A 19,112-nucleotide genomic window follows, 5' to 3' on the forward strand; every position below is an offset into this window, starting at 1 on the left:
CCATTCCTGTTAGTTTAATTCCCCTACCTACTTGGATATGCTTTATATTATATATTTGATTCATTATATGTATCAAGCAATATTCCTTGTATGTGCAATATTCCTTGGCTAATTAGCAGAATGTGGTTTAGAAACGGTGGGCAGTAGCAAGCAAGAGACATGTAGTCATGTTGGAAGCTAAAACCAATATCAGATCAAGAAATTACCCATAATGCTCTCAAACAGCTCGAGCACATTTCAGTCTTACGTCATGGAGGTTAGTTGCAGCAGCAGCAGCAGCAGCAGCAGCTCCGTGTTCATAACACGCTGAATATGGGAGAGGAGGCAGGCCCAGTGCTGTGTGGAGCACTAGCACTGCATTGTGGTCACAAAGTAAAATTTCACATTCATGTGCCAGCCAAATATTATTTTTTGATTACTTTAAACATTAACCAAATTGGTAAATCACGATGTCATCTTAAAGCTCAGAACTAATTTCTAAATCAACAACTTCTGTTGGAACTTTAGTAGGTGATGCATCAAAACTAAAACCATATATTCAGCTGGTCTTTAAAAGTTTATTAGAAATATGTAGCCAAAATTTCCCACAGCATTTAACACTCGAAAGTATTCAGCACATGAAACAAATTTGCAAAACAGTCATAGTGTTATCTGGTTAACAAACACCTTTATGACCTGTAGTGTGAGTTATAATGACTGGGGGAGGACCTCTTGGCAGACCATGTAAGATTTCGGCACTCACCTCAATGCAGTTATGGAAGGAAATTATGTTGTTTCTGCTACAGCGTGCAATAACCACAAGACTATTAAGTCAACTGTATAATTTGCTTGGTATACATTCTGTACACTGACAGGAAAACAAACACCTTTGCAAGAGGAGACTGCGTGAGAGGACTGCATCATAAATTTCACTGTACCATAAATCTAACACAAGCTGTATGTTGCACAGGCATATTCTTTTATTTGAAATACGGAAATATTTAAAGTCAATGAGATGTTTTAAGTATTTCCAGATGTTGAAATACACTTAAAACCCCATTTCAAGCCAAACTCCTCTTGTATAAATTAACAAACAAAATATAAGTGCAATTTACAATAAAAACATTAAAGGGGTTAATCTTTCATTAGAAAAAAAAAATCAATTTTTGAAAATAGGCATTCTGAATCTTGGTGGTTTCTTCATTAGAAATCAATGTTTAATACAGAACCTGACTGACATCGCAAAAACAAAGAGAGGGTCTAAGACATTAGCACAACCCATTACAGTCATTTAAGTCAATAAACATTTTCATTTAAACATAATTGTCCATGCAGAATAGAACAGAAAAGCACAGCACTTTATATCACTAAGGATCTCTGTGCATGTCTGCATCCAACAGTCGTTCCATGCCATTAAGCGGTTCGGCTTTGGAAACTGCATGGAAAGATGAGACTTCTTCCCCAACATGTTGCCAACTCATTTCTAGTCTCTCTTCAGCCAACCTGTGACTCACTTTGTTTACTAATGGGGAGGCATCCTTTCGTCAATTACTCAAGGTCTGGCATTTCTAGAACAAAAACAAGATTTTAAGATCAGAGAATTAACCCAAGTACAAATTTGGCATTAAAATCAGAAAATCAACATGTATATGAAAGCAAGAAATATAAATGAGGGTGCTAAAAGATTACTTCTGGAACACCACTTACTTTCATCATCGCTGTCAGCAGAGTCATGCTGTAAATTCAGACAGAAAACACAATAAGGAAACAGGGTCAAAGCTGTCCATACAATATTTCAACATATATTCTCATTATAATAGAGAGAAGAGAAAAAAAATGACTGATGATGAAATGAGACACACACACACACACACACACACACACACACACACACACACACACACACACACACTCTCTCTCTCGTGTATGGAGGACCAGTATATATAATAAGCAATATGCAAGAACTTATATAATAACAGTGCTACGCTTGGCACCATACTTCATCATCTGCACCATCCAGATCTGGTAAATCATCCCCTCCCATGCTGTTCATCATCTGTAGGAAAAGACAGGTGAGAAAGATGACAGTCGATCTCTCAGTAATGGTGTGTGGATATGTCCAAGCACCGCTGTGTGTTTACCTCTGAAAATCTGTCAAAACTTGACAGGTCTTCATCCGAGTCATCTTCCCAGTCTTTCCAGTTATTGAAGTCCACACTGAGCCAGGTTAACTAAAATGTTTCACAGATATATATATTGCTGAGTACTAATATAAGATATTCTGGTAACACTTTAGTATGGGGAACATAAAAAAACTTAATTACTAGTGAATTAGTACTGATCAAGATGTCACTTTAGTATGGGGAACATATTCTAAGTAACAAAAACTTAATTTACAGTAATTTAACACTATTAACACTTGTAGTTGTGTTTTGTTATGTAAGAACAGACCATATTCATTAAGTGTTAGTAAGGGAGAATAACTCTTCTTGTGGTACTACCACCTTATAAAGTCCATACTAAGCAAAGCATATTGAGATGGTACTACTAATAAGCAATAATTCTGAGGTTATAGAGGGAAAACTCATAGTTAATGGCTTACTGGTTGTATAATTAAGGCCATGCAGAATAAGGCATTAATGAGTATGTAATAATGACCAATTAAGAGCCAATATGTTGCTAATTTGCATGCTAATAAGCACCTAATTAATGGTGACTACGTTCCCCATACTAAAGTGTTACCATATTCTCAATAAATTACACTTATTGCAGTTGACCTAAGCTTTGAGTCCACTCAGGATGCATAGCTTTATCAAATTGATCATGTTGAACGTGCATATAAAAGCACATAGCATAATTTTATTATACACAATTCTGACCATGTCTCTCAATGAGAGCAAAAGACTGCCATCAAAATGTGAGGGGACATCCAGTAAAATAGCACTGACATGCTTTCTTAGCTATCAAATAGCTGATACAATTATAAATAAACAATTACATGATTGCAACATACAAGTGAACTTCTTACTCGTGCTATTTTAAGTTAGGGGCAGTAATTGATTAATTGTGAGCATGTGAATGTCAATGTTTGAACTGGGAAGCAGTCTGAATTCTATAGGTTGGAAAGGATTTTTCTTTTTTTTAATTACCTTTGTCTTATCTTTGGTTAGCCGTGGCCACGACTTCCCAGCCTCTGCTTTTCGTAAACAACAAAGCACAGACCTGTCAGTGCGTCTGTGCTTGGAGTCCTGTGGGAAAAGAAGAGTAACAGATGCTTTGGGTCAACATGGATAGGCTAGAGCCGTCACTGTAACCATGGTAAGAAGTGACAAACTTACTTTGGGGTCAATCTCCTCGAAGAGGTCCAGTTCATTTTTGTGTTTAATATTATCTGTCCCACTAACACAACTGTAAGATGCAAAGCAACACAATTAATTGTTTTTCCCCTCAAACATCAACCTTCTGCAGGAACTAACAAGTCACTTCTGGTTCCAACACTGTGGGGTTTGTGTGTGCTATCAGTCATCCAGAGTCTGCTCCAACAATAACGTATGTCTATTGACAACTGGTCTTAAAAAGGTGTCATGAATTGGTGGAAAGTAGTGTAGTTTGAAGACTCTTACCTGAAAATGATTTTAGACTTGAGTCTGCTCCAACAATAACGTATGTCTATTGACAACTGGTCTTAAAAAGGTGTCATGAATTGGTGGAAAGTAGTGTAGTTTGAAGACTCTTACCTGAAAATGATTTTAGACTTGTCAAATTTTACTTGCACATCTTTACTGTCCTCCACGCAGAACTCTACAAAAACGGAGTCCCGTCTGTCGTACCACTTAGCAGTTGCAGGCTGCCTAATGAAGGGTGGCAGAAGGAATACAAGACATTGGGCCTCGTTCATCAATCGTTCCTATGTACAAATTTGTTCTTACACACCCATGGAATTGTTTTCAGCTATCAAGATTGTCAGACAGTCAGAAGCAAAGCCTGATGGTATTTGTAATTCCTTCCTCCTAACATCTATTGTCTACGTCTTGCAATGAGCAATCACCCAGGCTCGCAAAGACATCAGTGTTAGCCAACTGGTGTCTAAATTCAGGCATTACCAAGGTTCAACACTGGTCTCTTAGACAAACTTCAGGGCTAAAAAATTTCCACGAGTTGTGTAAGAACAAACTTGTACATACAAATGATTGATGAATGATGCCCACTGAGTACATCATGAAAGACATCAGTGGCTTCAGAAAGTATTCAGACCCCTTCACTTTTTGCACACGCAAGTGTTGTAGATTTAATTTTCAATGGCTAAAATTGCCATTTTGTCCATCAATCTACACTCAGTATCCCATAATGACGAAGTCAAAACATGTTTTCAGACCCTTATTTCAGCAGTTTGTAGAAGCCCCTTTAGCAGCAATTACAGTGTCAAGTCTTCTTGGGTAAGTCTGTTGAGTAAGCTTTGGAAACCTGGATTTGGGCAGTTTATCCCATTCTCCCTGGCAGATCCTCAAACTCATTCAGATTGAATTATTGATGCCACCGTGTTCCTGGGAACATTCAAAGCTTAAGAAATGGTCTTATACCCTTACCCTGATCTAAGCCTCGCCACAATTTTATCCTAGAGGACTACGTGGAGTCCGAGGTAGAGGACTACCTTGGACTCCACGGCTTGGTTTTTGGCCTGACATGCAGTGTAAATTGTGGGACCTTATAGTATACACAGGTGTGTGCTTTGTTAAACTATCTCCAATCAATTCAATTTGCCACAGGTAGACTCTAATCAAATTCTAGACACATCAAGGATAAATTAAAGCAAACAGGATGCACCCGAACACTATTTGGAGTGCCACAGCAAAGGGTCTGAATACTTACGTAAATGAGATTTATGTTTTTGATTTTTAATAAATTCGCAGATTTCTATAAACATGTTTTCACTTTGTCATTATGGGTTATTGAGTGAAGATTGATGGGCAAAGATTGCAATTTTATCCATTTAAAATTAAATCAACACCAAGTATGCAAAAAGTGAAGGGCTAATAATACTTCCTGAAGCCACTATATATTCCGTCTTCATTCAGATCCAAGTGATTATGCACAGTGCATACATGCACTGACTTTAAGACTTTCAAATTAAATATTAACATGCGTATCCACTGTGTATGGACCAGATGAAGAACACATATTTTGCTTCTGTTTAGGTCATATTTACAACATCCATTATCCAAGCCGCTTATCCTAACCAGGGTCGCGGGACGGAGCGCACGCACACGCACACCCCCCCCAGGGACAATTTACTACAGCCGATTCACCAGACCTACATGTCTTTGGACTGTGGGAGGAAACCAGAGCACCTGGAGGAAACCCATGCAGACACGGAGAGAACATGCAAACCCCACACAGAGGACGACCCGGGATGATCCCCAAGGTTGGACTACCCCAGGGCTCGAACCCAGGACCTTCTTGTTGTGAGGCGAGCGCGCTAACCACTGTGCCACCATGCCGCCAACATATTTACATTTACAACATATTTGCACATCTATTTACGTTCTCCCATGTTTGTAACAACTGGTGATGGACAACAGCGTATACGTAACATTATCCTGTATATATGTCAATGAAGACACAGCTCCTTATTCAAATGCATTCATTCAGTTCAAAAACTCAAGACACCGTCTTGTCCTATAGTTATTTAAAGCTCACTTTCTCAGCTGCTCAGCAAGCAAGCAGGCAATGCAGGGAACAATGCTTTTTTACCCCCCCCCCCCTTTCCTCCCCAAATGTCTTGGCCAATTACCCCACTCTTCCGAGCCATCCTGGTCGCTGCTCCACCTCCTCTGCCGATCCAGGGAGGGCTGCAGACTACCACATGCCTCCTTCAATACATGTCGAGTTGCCAACCACTTTTTTTCACCTGACAGTGTGCCGTTTTGCCAGGGGGACGTGGCACGTGGTAGAATCACGCTATTTCCCCAAGTTCCCCCTCTCCCCTGAACAAGCGCCCCATCTGACCAGAGGAGGCGCTAGTGCAACGACCAGGACAAATACCCACATCCGGCTTCCCACCCGCAGACATGGCCAATTGTGTCTGTAGGGACGTCCGACCAAGCCGGAGGTAACATGGGGATTCAAACCAGCGATCCCTGTCTTGGTAGGCAACGGAATAGACTGCTACACTACCCGGACACCCCCGGAAACAGTGCATTTTCAGTAAATGGCGAGTATGGTACTTCATTTCTATATCAGACTTAACTGTCGCATTGATTCGTCAAATAAGCTTTAGAATTTTACTTACAAAGGCAAATTTTGTTTGTTTCCAGTTGAAACAGGATTGGGGAGGGGGGAAATCAAAAATATAAATCAAAGCCCTTTTGAAAAAAGCCTAACAAATCTTTTAAGTGTGATCAAAACTTTAGCTTTATTAGTTTATAAAATGGTGAAACCTCACAATGGAAAGAATTTATAGTCTTTCTGGGAAATCGCTAAACATCATCAATCATTCCTTGCAATCTTATGGGAGTTTATAGTGGTCTCTGGGAATTACTTAATTATCAGTCATTCCTTGCGGTTTGATTTATTTTCATGAGCACTCAAGACTGCTTTAAGAGCGACTTCCTCTATATATATATATATATATATATATATATATATATGTACACACACAGTGCATCCGGAAAGTATTCACACCCCTTCACTTTCCCCACATTTTGTTATGTTACAGCCTTATCCCAAAATTGATTAAATTCCTTTTTTTTCTCATCAATCTACACACAATACCCCATAATGGCAAAGTGAAAAAGGTTTTGTAGAAATTTTTGCAAATTTATTAAAAATAAAAAAACTGAAATATTGCACGTACATAAGTATTCACACCCTTTGCTATGACACTCAAAATTGAGCTCGGATTCATCCTGTTTCCACTGATCATCGTTGAGATGTTTCTACATCTTGATTGGAGTCCATCCGTAGTAAATTCAATTGATTGGACATGATTTGGAAAGGCACACACCTGTTTATATAAGGTTCCACTGCTGACAGTGCATGTCAGAGCAGAAACCAAGCCATGAAGTCAAAGGAATTGTCTGTGGACCTCCGAGACAGGATTGTATCGAGGCACAGATCTGGGGAAGGGTACAAAAAAATTTCCACAGCTTTGAAGGTCCCGAACAGCACAGTGGTCTCCATCATTCATAAATGGAAGAAGTTTGGATCCACCAGGACTCTTGCTAGAGCTGGCCGCCCAGCCAAACTGAGCAATCGGGGGAGAAGGGCCTTGGTCAGGGAGGTGACCAAGAACCCAATGGTCACTTTGACAGAGCTCCAGCATTCCTCTGTGGAGATGGGAGAACCTTCCAGAAGGACAACCATCTCTGCAGCACTCCACCAATCAGGCCTTTATGATAGAGTGGCCAGACGGAAGCCTCTGCTCAGTAAAAGGCACATGACAGCCCACTTGGAGTTTGCCAGAAAGCACCTAAAGGACTCTCAGACCATGAGAGACAAGATTCTCTGGTCTGATGAAACCAAGATTGAACTCTTTGGCCTGAATGCCAAACATCACGGCTGGAGGATACCAGGCACCTCTCATCACCTTGCTAATACCATCCCTACAGTGAAGCATGGTGGTGGCAGCATCATGCTGTGGAGATGTTCTTCAGCGGGAGGAACTGGGAGACTCATCAGGATCGAGGGAAAGATGAATGGAGCAAAGTACAGAGACATCCTTGATGAAAACCTGCTCCAGAGCGCTCAGGACCTCAGACTGGGGCGAAGGTTTACCTTTCAACACGACAACGACCCTAAGCACACAGCCAAGACAACGAAGGAGTGGCTTCGGGACAAGTCTATGAATATCCTTGAGTGGCCCAGCCAGAGCCCAGACTTGAACCCCATTGAACATCTCTGGAGACACCTGAAAACAGCTGTGCAGCGACACTCCCCATCTAACCTTACAGAGCTCAAAAGGATCTGCAGAGAAGAATGGGAGAAATACCACAAACATAGGTGTGCCAAGCTTGCAGCTTCATACCCAAGAAAACTTCAGGCTGTAATCGCTGCCAAGGGTGGCTCAACCAAGTACTGAGTAAAGGGTGTGAATACTTATCTACATTCAATATTTCAGTTTTTTATTTTTAATAAATTTGCAAAAATTTCTACAAAACCTTTTTCTCTTTGTCATTATGGGGTATTGTATGTAGATTGATGAGGAAAAAAAGGAATTTAATCCATTTCGGAATAAGGCTGTAACATAACAAAATGTGGGGAAAGTGAAGGGGTGTGAATACTTTCCGGATGCACTGTGTGTATATACACTACCGTTCAAAAGTTTGGGATCACCCAAACAATTTCGTGTTTTCCATGAAAAGTCACACTTATTCACCACCATATGTTGTGAAATGAATAGAAAATAGAGTCAAGACATTGACAAGGTTAGAAATAATGATTTGTATTTGAAATAAGATTTTTTTTACATCAAACTTTGCTTTCGTCAAAGAATCCTCCATTTGCAGCAATTACAGCATTGCAGACCTTTGGCATTCTAGCTGTTAATTTGTTGAGGTAATCTGGAGAAATTGCACCCCACGCTTCCAGAAGCAGCTCCCACAAGTTGGATTGGTTGGATGGGCACTTCTTTGAGCAGATTGAGTTTCTGGAGCATCACATTTGTGGGGTCAATTAAACGCTCAAAATGGCCAGAAAAAGAGAACTTTCATCTGAAACTCGACAGTCTATTCTTGTTCTTAGAAATGAAGGCTATTCCATGCGAGAAATTGCTAAGAAATTGAAGATTTCCTACACCGGTGTCTACTACTCCCTTCAGAGGACAGCACAAACAGGCTCTAACCAGAGTAGAAAAAGACGTGGGAGGCCGCGTTGCACAACTGAGCAAGAAGATAAGTACATTAGAGTCTCTAGTTTGAGAAACAGACGCCTCACAGGTCCCCAACTGGCATCTTCATTAAATAGTACCTGTTAGAGCCTGTTTGTGCTGTCCTCTGAAGGGAGTAGTACACACCGGTGTAGGAAATCTTCAATTTCTTAGCAATTTCTCGCATGGAATAGCCTTCATTTCTAAGAACAAGAATAGACTGTCGAGTTTCAGATGAAAGTTCTCTTTTTCTGGCCATTTTGAGCGTTTAATTGACCCCACAAATGTGATGCTCCAGAAACTCAATCTGCTCAAAGAAGTGCCCATCCAACCAATCCAACTTGTGGGAGCTGCTTCTGGAAGCGTGGGGTGCAATTTCTCCAGATTACCTCAACAAATTAACAGCTAGAATGCCAAAGGTCTGCAATGCTGTAATTGCTGCAAATGGAGGATTCTTTGACGAAAGCAAAGTTTGATGTAAAAAAAATCTTATTTCAAATACAAATCATTATTTCTAACCTTGTCAATGTCTTGACTCTATTTTCTATTCATTTCACAACATATGGTGGTGAATAAGTGTGACTTTTCATGGAAAACACGAAATTGTTTGGGTGATCCCAAACTTTTGAACAGTAGTGTATATATATATAAAAAGTGCCGTTTATTCTTCTATTCCTAGTAACTTCAGCAATATGGTCTGGCTTAAGCACCGACACCCTATGGTATATGGCAGTCTTAAAACATCATTCTGCACAGTTCTCTCTAAGACAGTTATTACTAAGGATGTACTGATAACTAAAAACTAAAATCCGATAAAAGCCATGAGTTATACGCCATAAAATAAATTGGCTTGATTTACTTCATTTTTGGCACATTGAAGCCAAGATCCTTTTATAATGGTGGTGCTTAAAGTTTCATAACTGAATTAGTAATGGCATTAAAGAAGTGACACCGGTGCATCCCTAGTTATGCGACATTTGATTGTTTGGATGGGATTGCTCCTCTAATATTGTGCGTAGCGTGTTGTCTTTCGGGCCGGACCCGAATATCGAACCATCTGGATATTCGTTCTTTTGTTGGGTAGGTTCTGTTTTCAATTTTGGGATTCGGATATCCAGTTTTTTTTTGTTTTTTTTTGCTACATGTAATCTATCAATAAAGGCAAACTGCAAAAATACATTTTGTCAGCATATTCTTGTACTATGTTTACACTTTTAATTGCACTGTTAAAATGTGGCAACATCTACCATCTCAGCTTGGATGTCCCTCTCACTCACTGCAGTGACATCACACTTCAGTTCACGTTGGCCGTTAAAGAAAGGACAAAATGCCTAAGACCTCAGCTGTGCTGCTGTTATGATTGCGCTACCTTGTTCCATTTACTAGAGTTGGTTCATTTATTTTTTGCTCTTTACTGTGTTGGCAATTGGTAAAAATAAGAATTGTATTTCTGAGGGACTTGTGATTTCTTTGTCAGAAAAATGTCGGAGTACTACACTGTTACGGCTATCTTATATGAAAAGTATTGTTATAACAGAAATATGTGTGTTTTGTACCTTTGTTTGACTCTTGTTAGGTTCAGGTTGTAAAACCTTATAGATTTAGGCTAATAGCTGACGGAATTTGAAACTGGAGTTGGTCCCCGGGCGCTGCACTGCGGCTGCCCACTGCTCCTAGTGTATAGAAAGGGTTAAATGCAGAGGACATTTTCAATGTATGCGAGTACTGAGAAATAACAATCAAAAAATTATAAATAAATATCTTATAAATATAAATCTAAAATGTTAAATTTGTCAGAGCTACTACGCCGTTTCTGTGCTTCCCTTTCACAGTGCTTTGTCGGGCTTTGTCTCGGATTTGGAGCCCATTATAATGAGCATTTATGTAAGTCTATAATTTACCCGTGATAAGAAAAATCGTCACAAGCGGTTATGTCACAAAAAGTGCATAGATGGGACCTCATTCAACCAAATCCCTCTGGAATACAAACATGCATAAAATAGACCAAACCCTTTGGAAAATGTTTTTTTATTAACAAAACATGCAAACAACAGTACTGTAAAATAACAGCATCCTTTACAATTAATGCCTTTAATTAAACCAAAAGACACGTGTTGCAGCGCTATATCATCCATCTCAGCTGAAAACGGAGAAATGTCTGGCTGAGTCCTTCCCGAGTCAAGAGTTAAACGTCACAATTAGGTTAGTTGATATATTTAAATAGATAGCTAGCTAACCTGGATAGAATGACTATGGTACTTCTATCATGATATTGGTCTCTGATGCTAGCTCATGTTAGCTAAATACTGGAATACATGTTATGAGCTTGCTTGTAGCTAGCTGCTAGTTAATGTTGCAATAATGTTAACATTAAATCATGACCCTGGTAGGTTACAGCTACAGTCAACTAGTGTTATGTCTCCACCAATGGACAATGACGTCAGCAACTAATAAGAGACTTGATAAGGTTACCGACAAAAGGTTATTCCTATGATATATAAAAGGCAGTAAGTCGTCCTTAAATGTTCAACTTGTTCTAGATATTGGATCATTTTATTGATCCGAGTTAGGCGATATAGTTTGCATTGACTTCAGCTCATAAAAAGGTAATCTACCCTCATCTTAGCTCTACAGTACAGTCAACTCCTCTTCAGTTGGCTATGTCCTCCAGCAGCTTAGACCTATCAGAATTGACTTTCCTTAAGTGACACAGACTACATAATAAAACAGTTAAGTAATATTAAAATCTGAAATATACTTGAAAAGCTACAATATCATGCACACCTTAAGCCAATGGGTAGTTAAGAAATGTCTTTGTTGGAGATGGTAAATACTCTCTGTGCAAGCATTTTAGACAGAATCCATATTATTACTATCTCAGACGCCATTTATTCATCTGATTGATCACAGGCCACTTAGCTTAGAGAGTATCAGTTCTGCAGCCAGACCATTCTCAACTTCAGGGCAATTTTCCATCTGATGTTTCTGAGCAAAATACTAGAGAAAGTGGTTTGTCAATTGTCTGACCATCTTATTTCTGACAATGTCCACTATGACTCCCAAGCAAAATATGGTTTGACTTTGTTAATTTTTAAAGTTAATCAGGGGTATCAAACAATGTGCCATGGAGGACCAAGAAGGTGCAGGTTTTCATTTCAACCAACCACGACACCGACTGATTTCATCAATGAGCACCTCCCTCTCATGTTTTGATAATCAGTGAAATCAGCCGGTGTAGTGATTGGTTGAAATGAAGACCTCCACCATCTTGGCCCTCCATGGCACACAGTGTGACACCTCAATTGTAAATATCACATAAATATAAATAACAGAATGCACACTGGTGCCAGAAAACTCTATTTTGGTAATCCTCCACCTTGGTACTGCTTTTGATAAGTGGACCATGGTATCATACTGACAAGTCAGAAAAGAGGATTGCTCTCTCAGGCAGAGTTCTAACTTGGTTCAGGCCCAACTGGTAGGTCGGAATTATTTCTTTCTCTTTTAGCAAATATTCTTCACACAGTTAACATTCCATGTGATATGCCTCACTTCTTGGCCAAATACTAAATGCACAAGCTTTCACTAGAAACTATTATTTGCAAGTGTAGAATTAGTTTCTATTGTAATGTGAATGACACCCAATTTTATATTACTCGTTGAACCAAATGACTTTAGCCCAATAGACAACCATGTAAATCAATCAGACAGCAATAAATGGATGGCTAAAAACCTTAGTGATATCACAAAGAGAGAAACTGATCTCAAAATCTGAATATATTACTGTTAAATGTCGCAGCTAAAGCTAAGAACCAGGAATTATTTTTGATAGTGTCCTGAATTTTGAAGAATGCAAAAATGCTACCAAAATTTCCTTTTATCCTTTAATGCATTTTCAGAATCATGTTTATTGGCACCTACATGGAATTTGATTCAGGTTGCATGGCTCTCTCAGTGTACTTAACAGAAGAACAACACTACAACACAACAATCTTCAGATATATACACAGGGATTGAAACACATTGATTTTGCTGAGGGTAAATTATTAGCTCTACGACAGTGGAAAAACCTGTGCATGCGTTTGTCACTATTCATCTAGACTACTGAAATTGGTCTTCTAAAGAAAACTTATCGGACAACTACAGTTAAATACTGCAGCAAAGATTTGAACCTAGGCTATAATGAGTATATATTTCAGAAATGATTTCAAATCGTTTTATTCGTTTTTGCATCTTCCAATGGTCATGCCCAATTATATAAATTTTCTTTCAAAATATAGAGCACTCAGATCCAGTAATTCTCTCTTATTAACAGTCCCCTGGTCAATGATCAAGACCTACCACTAGGCTGCTTTTAGTATATATGGCCCCAGACTCCCATTAGATCTGAGGCCATGAAACGCTACTGAGAACTTCAAACGGAATCATAAGACACACTTTTTCTTAGGAACATCCAATTTTTGTTTACTACTCTTACTGTTCACGATTTTTAATGTGCTTTACAATTTGTTTACTATTTTTATAAATGTTTTATTCTATTTTGTGTTGCACTTTATATACTATTTTCATTGTAGGTTATCTTTTCATTTATTTGGACTAAACTAGTGTAAAACACACTGAACTACATTCATTTGTGTGAAATATGCTACACAAATAAAGATTACTTCTAATCTTTATTTATATATAATATATCTTGGCATAGTTGCTAGGTATACTTGCATATAATATAATATATTTTATAATATAATAGCATACAATATAAGAATATAATATCATATAATAATGCTTGCATGAGCCAGACTAATGTAACACTGATCAAACAAGTGAGCCCTCTACTGGACTATTGAATGCACAGCATGAATCAGAAGGCTTGATGACTTGTACCGTGAACTCTAAATGCTCTGACTCAAAGGTTCGATTCATTGAGACGTTCTGACTCAAATCAACTGATTCAACAAACCGAATCGGTCCGCCTAATCAACTTATCTACTTGCTGTACTGGGCACACAGTATAACACGAATAAAGGGAAACACCGATACACGGCGCATTTACAGTCGTGCGAATCATTTGATGTTGCACCACAGAAAGTTGATTAAATTCATCTGGACACAACGTTTTATTTCTCCCAATAAAGGTAGTATTCAGATGAACTGATTCAATTTTCTGTCATTTCCTTACCTGGATTATTGAGCATGCATAAAAACATTTGATGTTGCACTAAGTCTACAATGCAACCTTGCCCATTCAAGGCAATAATGGCCAGGTGGTGCCATATTACAATGGAATATAAACATAAACTATTGTTTTTGAATTTTAATGCCAAGCCCAAAAGCATATATTCAAGAGCAGCGTTCGCTGAACAAAATTACTTTCGAGAATTATCTTTACAGAGCTGACGGAGTCAGTTATAATAGCAATTTAGATGTGCAAATAGTTATATGTAAACTTGCAGGGAAATAACGCTTAGATGTCTGAGATGATGAAGGAATATAAGGAATATAGAGTGTTTGCATTGCAAGTAGCACCAGCAAGCATCTGCGTATTAATGTTGGGAGTATTCTTAATGTTATCCGAAATAAAATCTTCCGTGCACACCCAGTCATGACTTAACGTTTTTCAGCTCTCTGACCTAACCCTAGCTCGGTTAATATTAGCCGGATATGAAGCTACCTAGGTAAACGGCAGTTAGCGGGAGGCCCCCCACAAGCTATGCTGGTATCAAATAACCAGGCGGAGGGTGCCAACTAATGCTTGTTACAAAAAAATATAAACACCTACAGAAGGACAGTGAAACTGGAAGGATGGAAGCTGAAGCATGCAATACCGGTCCCGGGCTATATGCTACCATGCACCACTGGAGCTAATACAAAGTCGTTGTTGTAGCTAGCGTTGTGTTAGTTAAGTTAGCTGGCTAGCGTGCTGCATCCCAGCCACGCTCCACCACTGGCGTTAGCTCTTCTCCTAACGTAAAAGACAAATGAATAAACTCCAGACTTACATTCTCACGATTTGTCCCACCTTTACTTCTTTGTCGGATCACAGCGGCTCTAATAGTTTCACCTATTTCGCCTGGCGACAACGATTAATGGAGGGCAAAGTGCGAACATTAACGGAGACCGCTAACTCTGTGTCAGGTACGCTGGTGCCTTTCCAAGTATCGCGCGGTTTCTCTGCTCTCGCGTGACTCGCCGAGCATCCCGTCACCGGACAACCACGAGGAGCCTTGACGCATGCTGTGGAGATCAGGGATGAGCAACGTGATCCGGAAAGGGCCGCTCTGGGTGAAGGTTTTTGTTCCAACTAAGCAGTTACACACCTGATTCTGTTAGTCAACCAATAGTCTTGTTCAAACCAAGCAGCTACAGGCCTGATTCTATTAGTCAACCGATAGTCTTTGCTAAGGACCTTGATTTGTAGACGCAGGTGTATGGAACAAAGACCTGCAACCACACCGGTTCTGGATCATGTTGCCCATCCCTGCTAGATGCTTCTGAAAACCAGGCCAGAAACCTCCTCACTGCTCAGGCATTAGTCTGCGAAAGGTGGGATGGATGAATGTATGTTTATGGTGATGATAGGTGTTGCAGAGACAAATACTCACACAAAATATGAGGTAATTTATTTAATATTACTCCTCTGTTTGATTATCTGGCCTACGCTTGTGTACGTGCATGAATTGTGTGCGGATGCAAACTCATTGGGCCTCATTCGGCCTCATTCATCAATCGTTCGTACGTACAAATTTGTTCTGACAGCCAGCAGCAAAAACCTGGTGGTTATTTGTAATTCCCCCTAACATCTATTGTTTTGCAATGAGCCATCACCCAGGCTTGCAAAGACACCAGTGTTAGCCAATTGGTGTCTAAATTCAGGGGTTACCCAGGTTCTACACTGGTCTCTTGAGACAAAACTCAGGGCTAAAACATTCCGTGTGTGTGTGTGTGTGTGTGTGTAAGAACAAATTTGATGAATGAATGAGACCCAATGTCATTACATCTCACGCTTTGTTCCTTATGTTCTCGTCTGTCTTTGGGTTCAATCAATGAATCAGCCGATCAATCAGTCAGTCAGGTAATCAATCAATTGAATGAACTGTCTTTCTACAGCACAGTTCATAAAATGCAATGTGTGCTTTATATTAAGTGAATGTGCACAAATAAAAAGGCAATGATAAAAGAAGAAAAGAGAAAATAGATTAAAATAAATCCAATAGAAATGTGAACCTTAATTAGATAGAAAGATGTTAAGATAGAAAAAATCAGATACAAAAGGAATATCAATATAGAATGGCAAAATAAACACGGGGCCAAATTTTATCAACAACAGGCAGAGTGAAAGTCAAGGCTGCATTGCCACAAGACAGAAATAAATGGGAACGCCACTATACTGGACAAGTTTCACCAACTAAGCATGTATGCATTGACAGATTCATTAGAAACAATAAAAAAGTACACAGCAAACAGAAACAAAGCATTATGATTCATTAAATCAAAATTCTAATTCCACCCCTGGAACATAATAAATTGGCATAAAACTTCTCCTGTGAGGTTAAGCAATGCATTGTGTGCTGTAATGTCTACATTGTCAACTCCTGCAGAGTAAAGAAAGGAAAAAGTTATTTTTAGTCATTTGAAAGACTTCAGGCGGCATGGTGGCGCAGTGGTTACTACGGTCGCCTCACAGCAAGAAGGTCCTGGATTCGAGCCCCGGGGTCGTTTGGGGGTCGTCCTCTGTGCAGAGTTTGGATGTTCTCCCCGTGTCTGCATCGGTTTCCTCTGGGTGCTCCGGTTTCCTCCCATAGTCCAAAGACATGTAGGTCAGGTGACTTGGCTGTACTAAATTGTCCCTAGGTGTGTGTGCGCGTGCGTGCGTGTGTATGTGGGCCCTGTGATGGCCTGGCGGCCTGTCCAGGGTGTCTCCCTGCCTTCTGCCCAATGAATACTGGGATAGGCTCCTGCGACCCTGAAAGCAGGATAAGCGGTTTGGATAATGGATGGATGGATGAAAGACTTAATCTGAGATATTGAGTGGACATAACCCAAAAGAATGACTGGTATTTTTTCCAGTACCACTTAATTTCATAAAGCTTTGCATTCTCCCTAATTTTAAGAATTTCTAAATGTCTCCCCATTATGGCATTTACAGTACAATGTTATTATTGTTGTTTCTGAGAGCACAAATAGCCTTTGCCTTGAACAAATTGTCTTCTGGCATCACCAGCTCAATGTCCTTAACCTCCACACCAGTCTCATCAACCTATAAAGTGATGTTATTTTTCTTTAAGTTATTGTTTAGATTTTTCTTTTTTGCATGGCATATATAGAATTCACCATATTTGTGTATTACAATAAAAGCAAAACAAAATAAATGAACATATAGATAAGATAATTGGGGAGTGACCGTTTTCTCATCCCTTTCCTCTTATACTGGGGTCATGTTTGTGTTTCGGGTATTTGAGACTCCGGTGGCACGGTGGCCCAGTGGTTAACGCGGTTGCCTCACAGCAAGAAGGTCCTGGGTTCGAACCCCAGGGTTGTCCAACCTCGGGGGGTCATCCCAGGTCGTCCTCTGTGTGGAGTTGGTATGTTCTCCCCGTGTCTGTGTGGGTTTCCTCCGGGGGCTCCGATTTCCTCCCACAGTCCAAAGACATGTAGGTCAGGTGAATCGGCCACACTAAAATGTCCCTAGGTGTGAATACGTGTCAGCCCTGTGATGGACTGTTGGCCTGTCCAAGGTGTCTCCCTGCCTGCCGCCCAGTGACTGCTGGGATAGGTTCTAGCATCCCATGACCCTAATTAGGATAAGCGGCTTGGATAACGGATGGATGGATATTTGAGACTCCATCTCCTTGTAACCTTAAATTTCTCTGCTGCTACTGCTGGCTTGGATTGTTGTGAAAGGTTCTCAGTCCAGGGGGAAAAATGGTGTATTTTCACATTTGATTTGTTATTAATTTTTACAGATGACACATAATACCACAAAGCTTTAGTATTCCAGTATTTAGTAAGTAAATAGTGAGCATGGCTCCTGGTTCCTAAACATAATTTAAGCACCAAAGAATATTTAAGTGTCTGAGGCAAGGCTCTTTGATATCTGTTCTGGGGAAAACAAAAAGAATATTCTTGGATTTGAATGGCTGGTCACCGGTGTCACTCCTGCCATCTCTAGGAGACCCAGCTTCGACATAGCCTAACCACAAAGGTATTACTTTTTTTTCGAAAACTAATATTCTTGCAGCTGCTGACTGGTCAAAACCCAAGGTGAAAATTCATTCAAGCAGCTGAGCTTTCTTGCTTTCTTCTTGCTTCTTGTTTTGCTTTGCTCACCAGATTCTCATCAATCTGTACCACTGGCAGGCACATGGTCATTGTAACTACTTTTTCATTTGTTTTCTGATTGTTTGTATGTTTGTTTGTTCATAGTTAAGAGGTGGTCCAGGTCTATGCTGGTTGGACCTTTGCTTGCCGAGTCTGTTCTGTGTCCGGCCACGTTCTTGTCCTTCAACTCTGAAACTGACAAATCACTCTGAAAATGCACCAGATCCTAGAAATCACATATTACACATTGATTAATAAGATATAGCTAGTATTCCCTAAGAAACTTTTGGTTCACTGAAATAAGGTATACAAATATATGCATTGCCAAGCATCCATTTGAAGAACACATTTTAACGGTTATAGTACTCAATTAGTGACCAGACAACAACAAAAAACCATTGCAACGCATCTGAAATGATGTTCATCATTCATCCATTATCCAGACCGCTTATCCTTACTCAGGATCCCGGGGATGCTGGAGCCTATCCCCGCAGTCATTGGGCGGCAAGCGGGAAGACACCCTGGACAGGCTGTCAGGACAGCACCAACACACTCACACTCACTCACACACACACACACACACACACACACACACACACACACACACACATTCACATCTAGGGACAATTTAGTACGGCCGATTCACCTGACCTACTTGTCTTTGGACTGTGGGAGGCTGCGGCGAACCGCCAGAGCCTTCTATGCCTTTGGTGAAGGCCTAGGACTCCACAGAAAAAAGAAAACAATTTCATAAATACAATACAATCTTCTAATCAATTTGTTAATATCGCATTACATTTCGATTTCGACTACACATACGAATCCGGGAGGCTCTGCTTGCAGTCTCTTGGCCAAAAAAAATCATCCAATCAGCTTTTTCCCTCTGTTGTAACCGTGTGAGAAGACTCCTCCTGCCAGCGCCTTCGGCATCTCGAGTGAAGGACTCCGCTAG

At 40.0% G+C, this 19,112-nt stretch overlaps 1 protein-coding gene across 2 annotated transcripts; it reads right to left on the bottom strand.

The window, feature by feature from the left end:
- Window positions 1-547: 547 nt before the first annotated feature.
- ptges3a (prostaglandin E synthase 3a (cytosolic)) lies at window positions 548-15,002 on the bottom strand. 2 transcript variants are annotated; one of them, XM_056273231.1, is made up of 8 exons: window positions 14,842-15,002; window positions 3,717-3,830; window positions 3,318-3,387; window positions 3,129-3,227; window positions 2,121-2,210; window positions 1,979-2,035; window positions 1,687-1,714; window positions 548-1,547 (listed from the first exon to the last, which is right to left on the bottom strand). In XM_056273231.1, coding segments are annotated over exons 1-8 (480 nt in total). In that variant the 5' UTR covers window positions 14,844-15,002; the 3' UTR covers window positions 548-1,527. The 2 variants fall into 2 exon arrangements, with proteins under 2 accessions (XP_056129206.1, XP_056129207.1); XM_056273232.1 differs by lacking the exon at window positions 2,121-2,210.
- Window positions 15,003-19,112: the final 4,110 nt, after the last annotated feature.

The sequence above is a fragment of the Lampris incognitus genome, chromosome 2 (genome assembly GCF_029633865.1).
Source record: "Lampris incognitus isolate fLamInc1 chromosome 2, fLamInc1.hap2, whole genome shotgun sequence".
Classification (NCBI taxonomy): Eukaryota; Metazoa; Chordata; class Actinopteri; order Lampriformes; family Lampridae; genus Lampris; species Lampris incognitus.

What these genes read in the sequence shown, in the direction of transcription:
- ptges3a (XM_056273231.1), bottom strand. An exon ending in GTTTTGACAGATTTTCAGAG is followed by an intron (nt 2,036 to 2,120) that starts GTAAACACACAG and finishes CTTTTCCTACAG; the next exon opens with ATGATGAACAGCATGGGAGG. An exon ending in TGCTGACAGCGATGATGAAA is followed by an intron (nt 1,548 to 1,686) that starts GTAAGTGGTGTT and finishes TTTTTGTTCTAG; the next exon opens with AAATGCCAGACCTTGAGTAA.